This window comes from Macrosteles quadrilineatus, unplaced genomic scaffold (genome assembly GCF_028750875.1).
Source record: "Macrosteles quadrilineatus isolate MER2022 unplaced genomic scaffold, UCM_ALF_1.0 Scaffold_8__2_contigs__length_117827958, whole genome shotgun sequence".
Lineage (NCBI taxonomy): Eukaryota > Metazoa > Arthropoda > Insecta > Hemiptera > Cicadellidae > Macrosteles > Macrosteles quadrilineatus.
In genome coordinates this window covers 103869562-103886315 of record NW_026542601.1, presented here as the reverse complement: position 1 = coordinate 103886315, position 16754 = coordinate 103869562, and the positions used below count along the sequence as shown (strand labels likewise).

Genomic DNA, 16754 nt, shown 5'->3' with positions numbered 1-16754 from the left:
ACTTGATATAGTATTAAATATTACTCATTATGCTACCGCTAATGGTTAAATACCACTATGATAAAATACCTTTCGAAATTATTGTAAACTTTGATTAATTAATCATCATCTCTAAGTTTCTCGGCTCACCATCGTTGAATGAAATTTTGGTATTTTTGTAGGTTTGGTTGGTTGTTTAGAGGTTAGATCATTAGATTACACGTTACCATGGAAACAGGTTGGGTGGAGTGGAGACTGGAGATTCCGTCGCGTCGTTTTGGAAAAAAAATTAAAATAACGCACTCCTCTTTTTGTGAAGAAAAAATAACTTCAACTTCACAAGGTGGTTGAGTGAAAATCACAGAATTATAGCTCAGTGGTGAAAATCAAAAATACAGTATGGGTTAAATTCACTGAGCTATAATTCTATAATTCTAGAATTAATTATAGCTCAGTGGTTAAAATAGTCTAAATAAAATGATAATCATTAAATTAAACATTTTGTCTCATATTTGGGATACATTCCGAAAAGTTTATCTGGATTGGAGTGAAATAGATTCAATCTGCTCTACAACCATTTTGTCCGGCTTTGATTTTTCTTATCAGCTGTCTGCAAAATTCTGTTCAGCTGTTCACTGCCCTGCTTGCTTCGCTTCAGTGTCAGTGTTTCTCATAGATCTATAAGATCTATGGTGTTTCTGCTTGTGAATTTGAAACGTGTGTTTCTGTTTGTTTATTATGTGGGTTAGTGGGTAAACTAAATTCGTCCGTCTAGCCGTCTACTGTTTGTTTATGTTGAAGAGTACAGACTTTATACCCGGTTGTGACATAATTTCGTAGTTGGTTTTATAATCTAACTAAAGGCCTAAAAATTATGATCTGGTTTTATGCTCAGTTGAGTTTGTATTAATTTTTGAAAAGGTTGATATAAGTTTTGTACTGTTAACTGAGGTCTAACCTGTAACCCACAAGCTATTTTAAGGTTACCCCAATAACTGTAGTACTATAATGAAAATAAAAGGATTTAGTGACTTAAATATATCCATACCTTATGAGGAGTTTACACCCAATCATGCCCAGGAACTAATTGATCGTAAGTTTATATTCTCAAATTGTTGTAAAAGATTGTTCATGTCAGTTGCACTAGATAACCTACAACTAGTCCGTCTATTCAAATGCACCTTAACTAATATTTAACTAATATACTAATTCATCTTAACCATAGGAGTATCTATATCGAATTTTACCTGTATAACTTAAATTTGTCAAATTAGAAGTGAAATACACAGCGCATACTTAGGCTAAGTTAACTTTTATATTTTCAGTTAAGATAAAGTAGTTCTTGTTGATCCTCATGGATATTGCGCTTACATAGTCGTAGTGCTTAAAGACTTAGAATACTCTGAACTGGACATACAGTAGATAGCCTACACGGATCATCACACTTCATTCTGCATTCATATTCACTCTAGTGATGCGCGATTGCGAGATGTTACAATCTAAACGTTTAGATTGTTTGAACCTCTCGAGACGTTTCGATTGTATTTTTGCTTAGCGAGAGGTTTTATCGAGATGTTCGTGACTATTGTTTCGTTTCAGCACGGCTTCTCTTCTCTCGTATCTCGTATTCGTCTAGAGAACCGTGAGGCAAGAGGTTTTAATGAGATGTTCCTGACGATTGTTTCGTTAAGTGCGGCATCGGCCGCATCGTCATTTATTATCATCTAATTTCTATTGTATGTGCCGGGGATTGACCCCCCAATAAGAGGTATATCTTACTTCAAACCAACAAAGGCTTATGGCTATATTACTTAATTACTTTATCTACGGAATAGTGACTTAACACCACTCAATAAAAACTATTGACAAAACGATATAGCCTATTTTACAAAAAAAAATTTTTTATTCAAATCAAAATGTTTATAACGAGACAGAAGGTTCTCATAGGCCTAAATGTTTTGTTAACAGTACTATATACCATATTACTCATTACTTAAAAAAATTTCTATTTCTGTTGCCATGACCGAGTGACATAAGTGCTTATTCATATGTCAGCAGCATATATGTTGTGCATAATAGTCTAGTATTCTATAAGAATATAGAAAAAGAACTAACATCCTCGTAACAACTCTCATGAAATGTAGACAGATGCTAACGGACGTTTAGGAATCAAGAATCAAGAATCAAGAATCAAGAATCAAGAATCAATCAAGAATCAAGAATTTTTATTTCCATAAAATGTGGTTACATTGCTGGAAAACGTCAGTCAACTATAGCTAAAAAAAATAAAAACTAAAATAAGACAATGGTACAAGGTTTCTTACCAATATAAGAATTACATTCCTGAAACTCTCCATGCAAAGAGAAGGAAAAAAAAAACAGCACACAGCACTCGGTTGAAAAACTAAAAAAAACTACTTACAAGTTCTTCTTTCAAATCAAAAAATTCTCTGTTTTTGTACAAAGGGTTTGCCAAAAGGAGCCCCTCAACACCTTTTCTAAATTTTGGGTCCGGCAGGTTCCGAGCTGCAAAAGGAAGTTTATTAAAAAACTTATAACTTAGAATCTCATTCGACATCTGAACTTTACTTAATCTAACATGTGGTAAATTGATATCATTTTTCCTACGTGTATTATGGGTCAATGTCACATAATGGGTGATTTTGAAGTCCTTTGGGCACAAATGCAAGATAAAAATATTATTTTAAGTAATAATGTGTTGTTATTATTATCCAACCCCTTACCTTTCCAGCAAACATAGTTTTAGATCCTAATCATAATTTATTCAATAAGAAAAATAAGACTGTTTATCATAATTTGCCAGTCGTTCACTGTCCCCAGCCTAATGCCGTAATGTTCACTCAAATAATAAATACTTCATAACCTCACAATTTTGCAATATAATGGAACTATAAACATCGGGAGATCGTCTGCTATCAAAAACAAGCAGTATTAAAATTCTAAATACGATGGGGACTTTTTTTTTAATTGTCTAAAGACAGTCCCCAAGGTACAGCATGTCAAAGACGTTTCGACAAAATGGGTTCTAGAAGTAACGGGGCGATGCGTAATTTGGCAGCAAAACACATTCTAGTGCTTGTGATGAGTTTGCGCAGTAGCCACAGCTAAACAATTTTGTGAATTTTAAGAAGATTTTTAGAAATGAACTGATAAACAGATAAGAAATGCATAGTACCTTAATTAAGATTCAAGTCGTTCACTTTAATAACTCACAAACTTTGCAACTTACAATAAAAAGGATTGCATATTCTGACAATGTCTCTAGGCCTAGAACCTAACCTCAAATTGGATGTCAACGCAGTAAATGTAGCTTTTCATAGACTAGATTTTAGATCAGATTTGCCAGTCGTTCACGCTCCAGTTGTTCACGTGAACGATGTTGAATATCGTGAACGATTGGCACAATACTGGCTGTACTTTAAATGTCGTTGCTCTTTTACAACTATAAGGTTTAGGGTATAATATTTTATGGTAGTCGTTCCTTCATTATAACATCAAATTCTAAACAAAATGAATCTTTCACAAATGACCAAAGAATGTTAGGCTATGTTTGTAATTTCATAAAAAAAAGATTTCATTAAAATATTGTTGAAACATTACATTTGGGTTTACATTTCTTCTAATTAATATCCATTTCTCGATGTGTTTTTCAGTAACTTACTCCAGTTATACATTGTTCAATGCCATCAATGCCAGTAGTTCACGGTCAGCGCCAGTAGTTCACGGTCAACGCCAGTAGTTCACGCTTACCAAAACACATATATTTCACTAACTGCTTATCCTATATTATGATGTTTATGTGTTTTCTGATACATGCCATACCGGCAATCATATTTCAGTACAAACAACAATTTACTGCAATTCACTGTTGAAATATTTGTCATTCATACTAAAGTTTCGTCTGCAAAGTAGAGCCAATTCATTTTAGGTTAGCTCAAATTGTTAAAATTTCCTCAAATTGAACGAAATTAAATATTTTGGTTTCGTTTATTTGAATTTTGAGGGGTATAAGTAACATTTGTGATGACATTTTTAATTTAATATCATTTTTACTATTTTATTTTTGCAAATTCATCAGCGTGACCGACTGGCATTTTTTGTGTGACCTTCAAGCTAAAAATAGAGTTATAAATTAAGGTATACAAAATTCAGCTCTGCTGATTAGTATACATTATTCCTTGGTAAATACTGATTGTAATAGGCTAGTAGTACATCGATTTTAAAAGTAAAAAAAAAATTTTTTGACTTTCCTGAAAATTCATCATTATGTGACATTGACCCTTATAGGGATGGATGTCGCCTCTCAGCTCAAGAGAATCCCATTCCTTCTTGATTTTGATCAAGGACTGAAAAATATAGAGGTTACAAACTGTCATTAAGCTCTCAGCTACAAATATGGGTTTGCAATGGTCCAAGTAATCAGCACCAGCTACTACTCTAACTGCTTTCTTTTGATAGCGCAGAACTCTCTTGACCCCAGAGGCGGCACCCCAGAGCCTTAGGCCATACAATAAAATACTCTGAAAGAAAGCAATATAAGCAGTTTTCAGCCAGTCCTTTGGTACAAAATATCTCAGTCTTCTGAGTAGACACAGAGCTCTGGAAAGTCTAGCACAAACATGGCTAATCTGGTCATTCCAGTCTACTTTATTGTCAAGATGTAAGCCTAGAAGTTTGACAGATTTCACACTATGTTCTAAGTTTCTTAGGCTAAAGATTATTGACTTAGTCTTTGTCTCATTTAGGAAAAAGTGATTTGCTCGGAACCAGGCCGATGCCCCCTCAAGAGATCGTTTCATGGCTTCCTCAAGATCTCCCAGTTCATTACTAGTTTCAAAGAGTGTAGTATCATCTGCGTAACAGATGACACCTTGCCCCAAACACAAAGCGAGATCATTAAGCATGACATTGAAAAGTAAGGGACCAAGAATTGAGCCCTGAGGTACACCATGGGTCAATTGCTGTACACTGGATTGTCTGCCATTTATACAAACCAGCTGCCCACGTCCAGTCAGGTATGACTCAAACAGTTCAAAAAGTTTCCCCTTAACCCCATAGAAATTTAACTTTCCCAGGAGGGTGTCATGATCCACCATGTCAAAGGCCTTGCTGAGGTCACAATAGGCTTAACGAATGCAACAATCGAGAGAAACATCTCGATTGTACAAACCTCTCGCTAAGCAATCGAAACAATCGATAAGCGGAACATCTCGAGAAGGAACATTTCGATTGTTCAAACATCTCGCAATCGCGCATCACTAATTCACTCATAGGCCTATTTTTTTTGTTAAAATTCACACCTAGGTGGCATCCCCAAACAATTGGTAATGGTGAAAGTGTATGGTACCCTAGAAGAGATCAACAAAAATGGTGATTAACAAGCTCCCTACATTAGGTACGGTACCTGTTTTGGCAGAACGTTGATATTCAACTCCTTCATTAGTTAGTATCAATCCAAAACTAACTTATTCGTAATTTCAATCCCATCAATTTATAACAACTCTCTATAATCAGCAAAACTTTGATGCCTGACTCCATCATATTATCGATTGCTAACTTAAGTTAGGCTATGTAATTTTATTTACCGGTACAATTATTTGAAAGTTTGGGGTTTGGTTATCGATCGAATCAATAGGCCTAGGCCTACTTAACAATTATATTGTTCCATAGGCCTAACTTAATCCGATGGAGTCGGATATCAAAGTTTCACCATCATATAATATAATAAATCTAATATATAAAATTCTCGTGTCACAGTGTTTGTCTGCAAACTCCTCCGGAACGACTTCACCGATCGTTATGAAATTTGGTGTGTAAATTCTGTAGGTATGCGAATCGGACGTAAACTATTTCCCGTTTCGAAATTCTTAAAAGGGCTCCGCCCCAGTGGCTCTGGAGTTTCCCATGTTAACCTTATGAGAAATGGAATTAATGAATCTTAACAGCTGGTTCAATTAAACAAGTTGGTTCTGTTCTATGATGTTCAGGTAATTATATCGACCTCCGGACCTCACGCGAAATTAAAAAATTTTTTTTCCAAAATGTTCGAAATTTCACGCTGATTTCAAAAATGATTGTCGTTTTTTTCGGAAACGTCCCGTTTTCCCGGAAAATGGGAAAAACGGGAAAAATATTTTTTTGCTCAAAACCCATGTTGTGGGTACTCAGATTGTGCGGAATTTCCTCCTGAACAAGAATATGTAAATTTTATTACGATCGGACCACTATTAAGTAAAATATCACCGAAAAACTGGAAAATGGGGAAATTTTTCTTTGCTCAAAACCCATGTTGTAGGTACTCCTGAACAAGAATATGTAGTTTTTATTACTATCGCTTTTAAGTAAAACATCACCGGACAGGTTACCCAACCTAACATAACCCAACTTAGGTTTAGATTAGGTTAGGTTAGGTTAGGATAGGTTAGTTTAGGTAAGGTTAGGTTAAGTTAGGTTAGGTTAGGTTGGTTTAGGTTAGGTTGAGTTTCGTTAGGTTAGGTTAGGTTAAGTTTGGTTAGGTTAGGTTAAGTTAGGTTAGGTTAGTATAGTTTAGGTTAGGTTAAGTTAAGTTAGGTTAGGTTGGTTTAGGTTAGGTTGAGTTTCGTTAGGTTAGGTTAGGTTAAGTTTGGTTAGGTTAGGTTAAGTTATTTTAGGTTAGTATAGTTTAGGTTAGGTTAAGTTAAGTTAGGTTAGGTTGGTTTAGGTTAGTTTGAGTTTCGTTAGGTTAGGTAAGGTTAAGTTTGGTTGGGTTAGTTTGGTTAGGTTAGGTTAGTTTAGGTTAGTTTACTTACAATACTCATGTTATTGATAAACTTACCTAACCTAACCTAAGTTCCTAAGTTAGGTTAGGTTAAGTTAGGTTACACTAAACTAACCTAACCTAACCAAACTTAACCTAACAAAACATAACATAACCTAACCTAACCTAACCTAATCCAACCTAACCTAACTTAACCTAACCTAACCAAACTTAACCTAACCTAACGAAACTCAACTTAACCTAAACCAACTTAACTTAACCTAACCTAACTTAACCTAACCTTACCTAACCTAACTTAACCTAACCTAACCTAACCTAAACTAACCTAACCTAACTTAACCTAACCTAACCAAACTTAACCTAACCTAACAAAACTCAACCTAACCTAAACCAACCTAACCTAACCAAACTTAACCTAACCTAACCTAACGAAACTCAACCTAAACTAAACAACCTAACCTAACCTAACTTAACCTAACCTAACCTATCCTAACCTAACCTAATCTAACCCTAAGTTAGGTTATGTTAGGTTAGGTACGCTGTCCGGTGATGTTTTACTTAAAAGCGATAGTAATAAAAACTACATATTCTTGTTCAGGAGTACCTACAACATGGGTTTTGAGCAAAGAAAAATTTCCCCATTTTCCAGTTTTTCGGTGATATTTTACTTAATAGTGGTCCGATCGTAATAAAATTTACATATTCTTGTTCAGGAGGAAATTCCGCACAATCTGAGTACCCACAACATGGGTTTTGAGCAAAAAAATATTTTTCCCGTTTTTCCCATTTCCCGGGAAAACGGGACGTTTCCGAAAAAAAACGACAATCATTTTTGAAATCAGCGTGAAATTTCGAACATTTTGGAAAACAAATTTTTTAATTTCGCGTGAGGTCCGGAGGTCGATATAATTACCGATGTGCAATAGCATTAAAGTTACAAGGATTACCAACAGGGTGCAGCACTATTATTTCTTTTACATTTATGACAACAGCTAATTTGCAACCAAAAGGTGAGTGAGCGTAGCGAACGAACTTCAACCTGGAGGCGAGTGAGCGTAGCGAACGAGCTAACCTGAAGGCAAGTGAGCACAGCGAACGAGCTCCAACCTAAAGGTGAGTGAGCGTAGCGAACGAGCTCCAACCCAAAGGTGAGTGAGCGTAGCGAACGAACTTCAACCAGGACGTGATTGAGCGATGCGAACGAGATCATCTTGAAAATTAAACGTAACGGTACTTTCTTTCCATCGGTCTGTCTTAGGGGAAACCTATAACTTAAGCGATACGAAGTTCGCCGGGTCAGCTAGTCCTTATATATAATACATGAAGGCGATTTCTACGAAACACTACTCCTCCGTTAATAATAGACGGATTTTTACATTCAAGGTGTCAAAATTAAGTATTTTTTGTGTAGACGCCCCCTTTCACAAAATCCTGTAATAAAAGTCTTCGGGCTTTGCCCCACAGGCCATCAAAATCCAATGTATTTCTTATGAATAAAAGATTTTGTTTACTTAAACAGACGAATAATTTGTATTAATTACAGCTGTTCATAGTAAACACATGGTACACACAAGAGTGTTCGTTTTCAGAGTGTGTTCGTTTCCAGTTTCGATAACTGGAGTGGAGTGATTAATTACATTATCTTTGAGTTGATTCTATTAAGTCAACGGAAATTGTGACCATTATTCGTATAAAAAAAATACCTTTAATATTTTGCAATTGCTCAAATTCAAGCAACAGGTGCACTAGTATCATATAGGCTAATATAATGATGGCATTATATAATACCATCATATCATATAATGTTTTCATTTAAAAAGTAACTAATTTAATGTGAAAAAAAATTTAAAGAAACTATCCTAACCAAACCCAACAGTAATAAATTATACAACTTGTCATCATTTATTATAGAACTAAATCCAATCGCTAAAACTCATAACTTAAATATCACACAGATTGATTAACTTATAGCCTAACAATCGATTTAATCGACAGAGTGGTAACTTACAAGGGTGTTTTTTTAAGTAGGCTAGCTACATAGCTGCAAATGGTGTCATTCCGTTCACAAATGATGCCAGTAAGTAGCGAGGAGCATGGATGTGGCGTCAAGCCAACTTCGGATTGATATGCAAAACCGGTAAACCGCCCTCGATCTGCAATGTATTTCAAAGTTCTACCAAGTTTTTGTTATGAGTGATAGATTCCCTTTAAAGGATGCAAACATTCATTCATAGATATTCATTGAAGGACAATAATATTGCAATAGGCTTGCTGTGAATGTTTGTGTTTTGGCTTGACATTTTGTTTACATTAGTCATTAACTCCTCCTGTATTATTATTTTTAACAAGTCTATTTTACAGTGGGATATCAGACTGTTGCATTGACTACAACAGTTGAGGAGGAATCAAGTAACACTCCAAAAAAGAAGAAAAATAATCCAAACAAAGAAGTTATTCCAGCTCCAAAACACCTTAATGCTAAGATAAATGAAGTAAGTTGTAGGATTATAGGCATATGCTTGAATTCAGTTCATCTGAATCAAAGTTAACAAAGCTAAAACGTTTTTAAACATCAGTTTGAATGATTATTATTTTCATTAATCCATACAATATCTCACTTGGCACGCTTTAGAATGAATCTATTTTATAAAATATACGGGGTTTCTGCTTTTGTATATGTTTATTTGTTCCTGTGAAACTTAATAACGACTGTTAACAATTTACTGGGCTGAAATTCATATCCTTCGTTATGCACCAGGAATCATCCAGAAGTATGGAGGTCAAACTTTTGGGTATAGGTGTAAGTTTATAGGTATTGATTGGACCCCATTGAAACAAAAAACCACAAGACATTTGCATGATTTACACTTGCTTTAATTTAATTTCAATAATATTAACAGTTTCCTATTTACACTTAAACATCGGATTAAACCAAGTAGTTTTATCAAAAAAGTTGCAAGGTTGAGTTTCGTTTCTTCAATCAGTGGTGGTTGATGTATAACTGTTTCATCCAGTAGATGTTAAAACCACCTTATTCTCTCTGTGTCTTTACCCAAAACGCAAAAAAAACACATGTAATGTTGTGTATGTTGTAATAAGCAATCTAATCGACTTAACCAAAACATTTATCCTGTTAGCGAATTTCCCTTATAGGGAATAAGATATTACCGTAGGTCTCACAGTTAAACCTGGACCCAGGACCGACTTTTTTTAGGTCTCCAGAAGAAGAAACACCATCAAATTCATATAACTTTTATGTGTTTTAATAGGTTGAAATAGGTTATGCATGTGTTGAAATAGATCAGTTTAACCTTGGTGTCCATCCATCGATTCAGTAAATCTTGTTTACAGGAACTAACCCGAAAGCTACAAATCTTACATCGGTTGACGGTGTACTTCTCAGATGCTAATCAGTTGCAGAAACTGGTAAGAAAACATTTTCTACTTGTTTGCTTTGACAGTCCTTGTAAAAGGTAATATTTTATTATGTTTAAAGAGGTCAACTCTCTTTACCAGTTTCATAGCTTTTCAACAATAATATTTAAATATTTAATATTTATATTAAATATTTATAACAATATTTAATATTTATATTAAATATTTATAACAATATTTAATATTTATATTAAATATTTATAACAATATTTAAAATGTTATAATTAAATTTCAAATAATACTTCAAAAACCGTAGTTAGGTAGGTGTCTATTCTAGACTAATGTGTGTTTTTTTACAGTACGATAAGTGTAATAACTTTTTAATAAAAATATGTATAATAATTTTTGACTTAAAATCATCTAGCAAATCTCTTAATTTGGTGGTACTAGTTCTTGCTTAGTACCTATAGTTGTCCTAAATAAGGGTGTTTAATCTCTCTAATAAACCGGAGTCTGAATATTGGAAAATATAAGTTTATAGGGAAAAAAGCATACTCAAGTCTTCATGTGACGTTAGTTAGAGACAGTGGTTTTTGGTGCACACTCAATTTTTTTTAGACGTTTATTTACTAATGATATTGTACTTTGAGTGTTGATAGTTCTACCTCAAACCAATTCTAACAATCAAATATTTTCAGTGTAAATCAGATAATACAAAGAAGTATGACATTGTATCAGTAATACCAACATCTACAAATGCCTTTCAGGTAAGTTCATAATCAATTTTGGTGGATACTTAGGTAGTAGGTTACTGTAATCCTAATGTAAAAGCTAAAGCATGTCGTTCGTGATGATTTTGTATTTGCTGTCTTGTCGCCATGTAAGGAGATATTGTTGCAGACAAATTTTTACATATTATCTCTGAGTAAGATATAATGTTTTTGCATTGCTTTTTGGTTTTTGTAACCCAAAGTCAAAGACAAGCACTGTTTACAAACAGATTGTTCTTTTTGCAATAATTTTAAAGTTATATAGATAAACAAATACATATAAGACTAATACAGATGCTTATAAATGCTCTTTTCTGAAATTTTCACATAAAACTCCTTGCAAATCTTTTATAAATAAATTTGTTATTGAAACATGTAATTATTTTTCAGCTTGCCTGTGCCTGCAAAGATGTTGACTTGATCTCGTTTGACCCCAATGTTCGATTACCGATGTTAAACCGTAGAATTTACAACCAAGGATTAGCCAATAGTATATTCTATGAAGTTCCTTACGCACCTGCTATTATTGATGCAGGAAAGCGGAAAACCGTTATTCAAATGGCTCACGCATATCATGCCTACGGGAAATCAAAGGTAATTCTTATTCCTATTTAGTACCTAAATATAAACCTTCCTGAAGCTTTTCGTTTCTACAAAATCTATAACACAAAATTTTATTGATTAATATCCTAAACCAAAAACAAATAGTTGGGTCTTGATACAAAAGATAAAACAGATCCTGCTTACTATAGGGTAAAAAAAATGTATAAATTTTAAAGTATTCTAAATTACTATTTTTACTCATCACTGCATAGTTGTACATTTTTTAAGGTGACTTAATTAAGTTTAAAGTAAATGTTTTAGTAACCTAGCTGAAATATTGATATTTTTACCCTGCCTCACATTAAAAAACTATCTGGCTCAATGCATTACCGTATATGACCATGTTTGATATTGCTTTTGCATAATATAAGTTACTTGTTTCAGAATGTTGTAATCACAAGTGGAGCATCGGAGATAGGAAAAGTGAGAGGACCCTATGATGTCACTAATTTGTATCCTTTAAACTAAACATTTTTAATACATTTTGCACACTACAAAATCAATGACTTTACTTACTGCCGTTTTCTACTTTATGTAGATAAGAAATTTAATGTTTATAAAAAGGGCTTGGTAAAAATCAGCTGGACCATAAAACAAATATGTGAATCTATATATAGATTAGAAACTGTTTTTCTTTGTCATAGCTATTTGAGAGAACGGCTGGGCGTAGAAACTCGGTAGAGGTGTCTAAAGAAAGGTCATGGTCTGTAGATGAGCCATCAAAAGAGAAATGTGGTAAATTCCTTTGGGGCTATGCCCCAGTGGGCTTTAAAATTCCCATCCCATGTTATTCTTATGGAGGAAAAACAGGGTTTTTTCATAGCTAATTTGAGAGAACGGCTGGGCGTAGAAACTTAGCAGGGGTGTCTAAAGAAAGGACTTAGTCTGTAGATGAGCTATCAAATAAAAAACGAGGTAAATTTCCTCAGGGCTCCGCCCCAGAGGCCTTTAAAGTTCCTTCAGCAGATTTGTTTACATTATTATGACCATATGATAATTTTACACTACTTTTAATGAACCAGCTGTTAATATTAAAATCGATATTATTAATACGCTACATGAATCTTTAGCTAATTTGAGAGAACGGCTGGGCGTAGAAACTTAGCAGGGGTGTCTAAAGAAAGGACTTAGTCTGTAGATGAGCTATAAAAAAAAAACGAGGTAAATTTCCTCAGGGCTCCGCCCCAGAGGCCTTTAACCCTCCAAGTGTCCATAGTTTAGGCCTTAATGTCCACCTATTTTTGGCGCATTTGCAAGGTTTTATTAAAACGGATCTGAGAAGCTTAAAACAATGTTAATTCTAATGTTCTATATACCATTTTGTTTGGAAAATCATGGGCTTCAATATTATATATAAAACATAAGGAACATTTTTTCAAAAAAAAAATTTTTAGGTAAAAAAAATATAATTTCGAAAATTTTCAATAAAAAAAAAAGTTTGCGCTCAATGAAATTGTATAAATTATAGGCCTATAAATATTTGAAAATAGCCACTTTGTTCTAAATTTTATGAGGATTACAAATATATAATAATATAAGGAAGTATATTTGCAAATAAATAAGTTATGGGCAAAAAACTGATTTCAGTACATAGCGTTTAGCTAAGAATGCATAGGCTAACCATAGCTAGGAATCTGGCTGATAATTTACATCAATATCACTACCTACTTCTTCAGGATCATCAACCAGCACTTCAAAACCACTTAAATCTTCTTATAATGCACCACGTATATCACTACTTTTGATTTTTAACACTAAAACAATGATAAACGTAATAAAACACATCAGTCATCGGTCCGGGGGAACCTAGCTGTTTACAAATACACGCACGTCAGCTGTCTGCTACAATATTTTCGGAACTAAAATGAATAGCGCTTAGAGACAGACCTCTGGAGAAAGCTTAGAATATTACGGAAAGAACGATACCTAACTCGATCCAGTTCAATCCGATTCAGTCAGTCATAGAGCCTTCGCCGTAAACGATGTCTGCGTGTCGAAAAATCGACAAGTAACACTACACAAAGTGTGCTGCTTGTCGAATTTTCGTCAAGTAACACTGGGAGGGTTAAAGTTCCTTCAGCAGATTTGTTTACATTATTATGACCATATGATAATTTTACACTACTTTTAATGAACCAGCTGTTAATATTAAAATCGATATTATTAATACGCTACATGAATCTTTGTGAACAATAAGGCTTTTCCCCCACATATTATATGCCAAAATATTTGTCTAGGTGTGTAGATTTGCAAACTGACCTTAACACTTTTGTAAAAGTCTCTTTGTGCTTTGCCCTTTCTACTTCCCCCCTTGTAGAGTGTTATACTAGTAGGCTATTTCTTTTAAATTAATTATCTTACTTAGTAAGTTTGTTAGATAACAAACTCTGGTTTTAATGTTTGTTATAAAGCTGGCTTATCCACAAAAAAAGTTGTCCTAATTTGAATTCACTGTTGTAACTGTTTATTTGTTAAGCCTTAACTCTACTCAGGGCGTTATTGCTGGGTCTAAGTGAAGAGCAAGCCAAACACTCCATGTCTAACACTTGCAGATCATTAATACTCAGAGCTGGTAAGTGAACATGTTAAAAATATTATCACAGAGATTTTAGGGGGAGCAATTCTCTCATACAAAAATCTTTTTTAGACAATTTCCCTATAGGAAAGTTCCTATTACCGTAGGTGGCACAGTAAGACCTAGGCCCGGGACCGATTTACTTTTTCATTTTGATGTCCTCCAGAGGTCAAAAACACTATTCGTTCAAATTTGTATATATAAATATGTGTGTGTGTGTGTGTGTGTGTAATGAACTTGAGTAATTTTTGTCTAATTTTGATGAAATTTGGTGTAAATGTGTTTAATGTGAGATAAACTTGAATGAGTTTGCGAACCAGCATGATCAGACCATGGGAACGGGGTTTTATGTGGTAAAATTTTTTTTCATTTTTGACCCTTAAAACATAGAACTTCCTGATTTCTCTCTCTGAAACTTTTTAAAGAGCTTAAAAACAATAAATTTAGTATATCGAAGTGTTTTTTGTACGATTGTTGGTTATGGAGAAAATTCCAAAAAATTATAAATTTAAAATTCCCATGTTATTCTTATGGATTGCTTGTTTAGGCCTATATATTTTGATTAAACTTGGAAAATTTATTTTTTATACTAAACCATTAATATTTTGCTAAAAAAACACACTGTATTAGTTTCCTTGCAGCAGATAACCTAGTGTTATGTTAATAGATTTAGTTGAAAATTGATTCAGACGGATGGAAATTTGCTTAGTCGGTAGGTTTGTTGCGGCGGGGTTATTTGTCTATTGGATCTAGGCTAGGCAGATCTACAGCTTCAAATTATTTTATTAATCTTAAAATCTATCATTATCACATATCTTAAAATCCTTGACAAAAACACAATTTTGTACTGACAAATTTTGACAAATTTTGTACTGGTCAAGGAGGTCAAGATTTTTAATTTAGAGACATTTTGCATCAGGAATATAAAATCAGTTATAAGTAGTATAGTTATTTTTTCATCCGATAGGATTCAAGGTGACAAAGGGAGTATCAGTAATTATAGTGTTTTAGTGTATTGTGTATTTAGCCAAAATAAAAATATAGAGTATTGTGAATTCACATCAGCGTTTACAAGTTAATAAATTCATAGTTTTTGGAATCCACAATTTCTTTGTAGTTGTACGATAGTACCCATCTTACAAAGTGTTTGTATCGGCAAAAGTCTACTGAAACGTTACAGATTCTATTAGAGAACCCTAAGGAAGCATTTTAACCCAAACATAAGTTCTTAGTTTACTAACAGACCAATCAACAAAGTTTAAAAGTTTTTTTTCTGAATATTAAAAGCTATTTACTGACAAGTCTTATTTTGCTCGCAGAAGGTCGAAGGTTCGGCAAAACAGCGATGACAATGATGATCACCGGCCTAGAACTAGAAAGTGAGGAAGCGTCGGACGAAGAACCTGTTGCCAAGAGATACAAAAGTGCTGCAGAATGCGATATTGAGATGGCTTTTTCATGACATTACAACTTTTAATGTCATGAAAAAGCCATCTTACAACATACTTCTAAGTTTATACATTGTAAAGTAAAATATAAATTTTGTATTGTTATTTATTAATTATTTACTATCCCACCCATTTATTGGTTCTTTCTATAACTTTTTGAACAGGTGCAATTTATACAGCATGACTGGTTATGTCAACCACACTGTGGATATTATTTGATAAAAACAGGTTGCATTGGGAAACCTGGTTAAAAAAAACAACAGATAAAAAGGAAATATTTAATGAAAGTGTGTAAAGTAATCCAATTAAAATAAACAGTCAGTAATATGACACACACTTAGCTCTCTGATTAACTTGTCAACAACCCTTATGGCCCAAGGGCAAGCGTTAACTTGTCAACAACCCTTATGGCCCAAGGGCAAGCGTTAACTTGTCAACAACCCTTATGGCCCAAGGGCAAGCGTTAACTTGTCAACAACCCTTATGGCCCAAGGGCAAGCGGTGGGAGTAACTTTCATATTTTATCATAAAAATCTCAAAAGATGCAATAACTTTTAATTTAAACTATATTTTTTACCAGAAATGGGGGTAGTATAATTTTAGTTAGAATTATAAGAACTATACCATAAACAATAAATTTTAAACGGTTTTTTTCACGTTATTTAAAATTGATTTTATGGGAAAACCCCAAAAGTTGCAACAACTTTTGAACTGTAATTGTTAAGAGTGAAAAAAACTATTACATAGGTACCATTACCTTACAAAATTTTAATTAAAATCATTCAAGATTTTATTAAATAATTAATAAATAAAAAACTTTTTTAAACGCCCTAAAAAGTAGAAAATAATTTACAAATAATTTATAAATATGTGAGAGAGTATAAATACTTGTACGATTTAAAACGAAAACCGTGGGGTGCATGCAATAGATAGTTTACAATTACCTTCACCTACTGAACTAATGTATTATTATCAATTAATTGCATGCACCCAACGTTTTTCGTTTTAAATCGTACAAGTATTTATACTCTCTCAACATATTTATAAATTTTTTGAAAATTATTTTCTACTTTTTAGGGCGTTTAAAAACGTTTTGTTTAAAAAAGTTTTTTATTTATAAATTATTTTATACTTTTTAGTTTTAACTAGCTGTGTACCCGTTCTACGCACGGGGATCTTATAATATTCAGTTGAAACCTTCTTATATAACGAACAGCAGTTGGTTT

At 33.5% G+C, this 16754-nt stretch overlaps 2 protein-coding genes across 2 annotated transcripts in view; one reads left to right on the top strand and one right to left on the bottom strand.

The window, feature by feature from the left end:
* LOC129000632 (serologically defined colon cancer antigen 8 homolog) overlaps window positions 1-16754 on the bottom strand; it is a 38361-nt gene that overhangs the window by 18148 nt on the left and 3459 nt on the right. The window lies entirely within an intron of this gene.
* LOC128999501 (ribonuclease P protein subunit p30-like) lies at window positions 760-15542 on the top strand. The gene is made up of 8 exons (XM_054426066.1): window positions 760-1072; window positions 9119-9249; window positions 10109-10183; window positions 10831-10899; window positions 11293-11496; window positions 11890-11957; window positions 13998-14077; window positions 15400-15542. The coding sequence occupies exons 1-8, from the start codon at window positions 988-990 to the stop codon at window positions 15540-15542; spliced, it is 855 nt and encodes a 284-aa protein (XP_054282041.1). The 5' UTR covers window positions 760-987.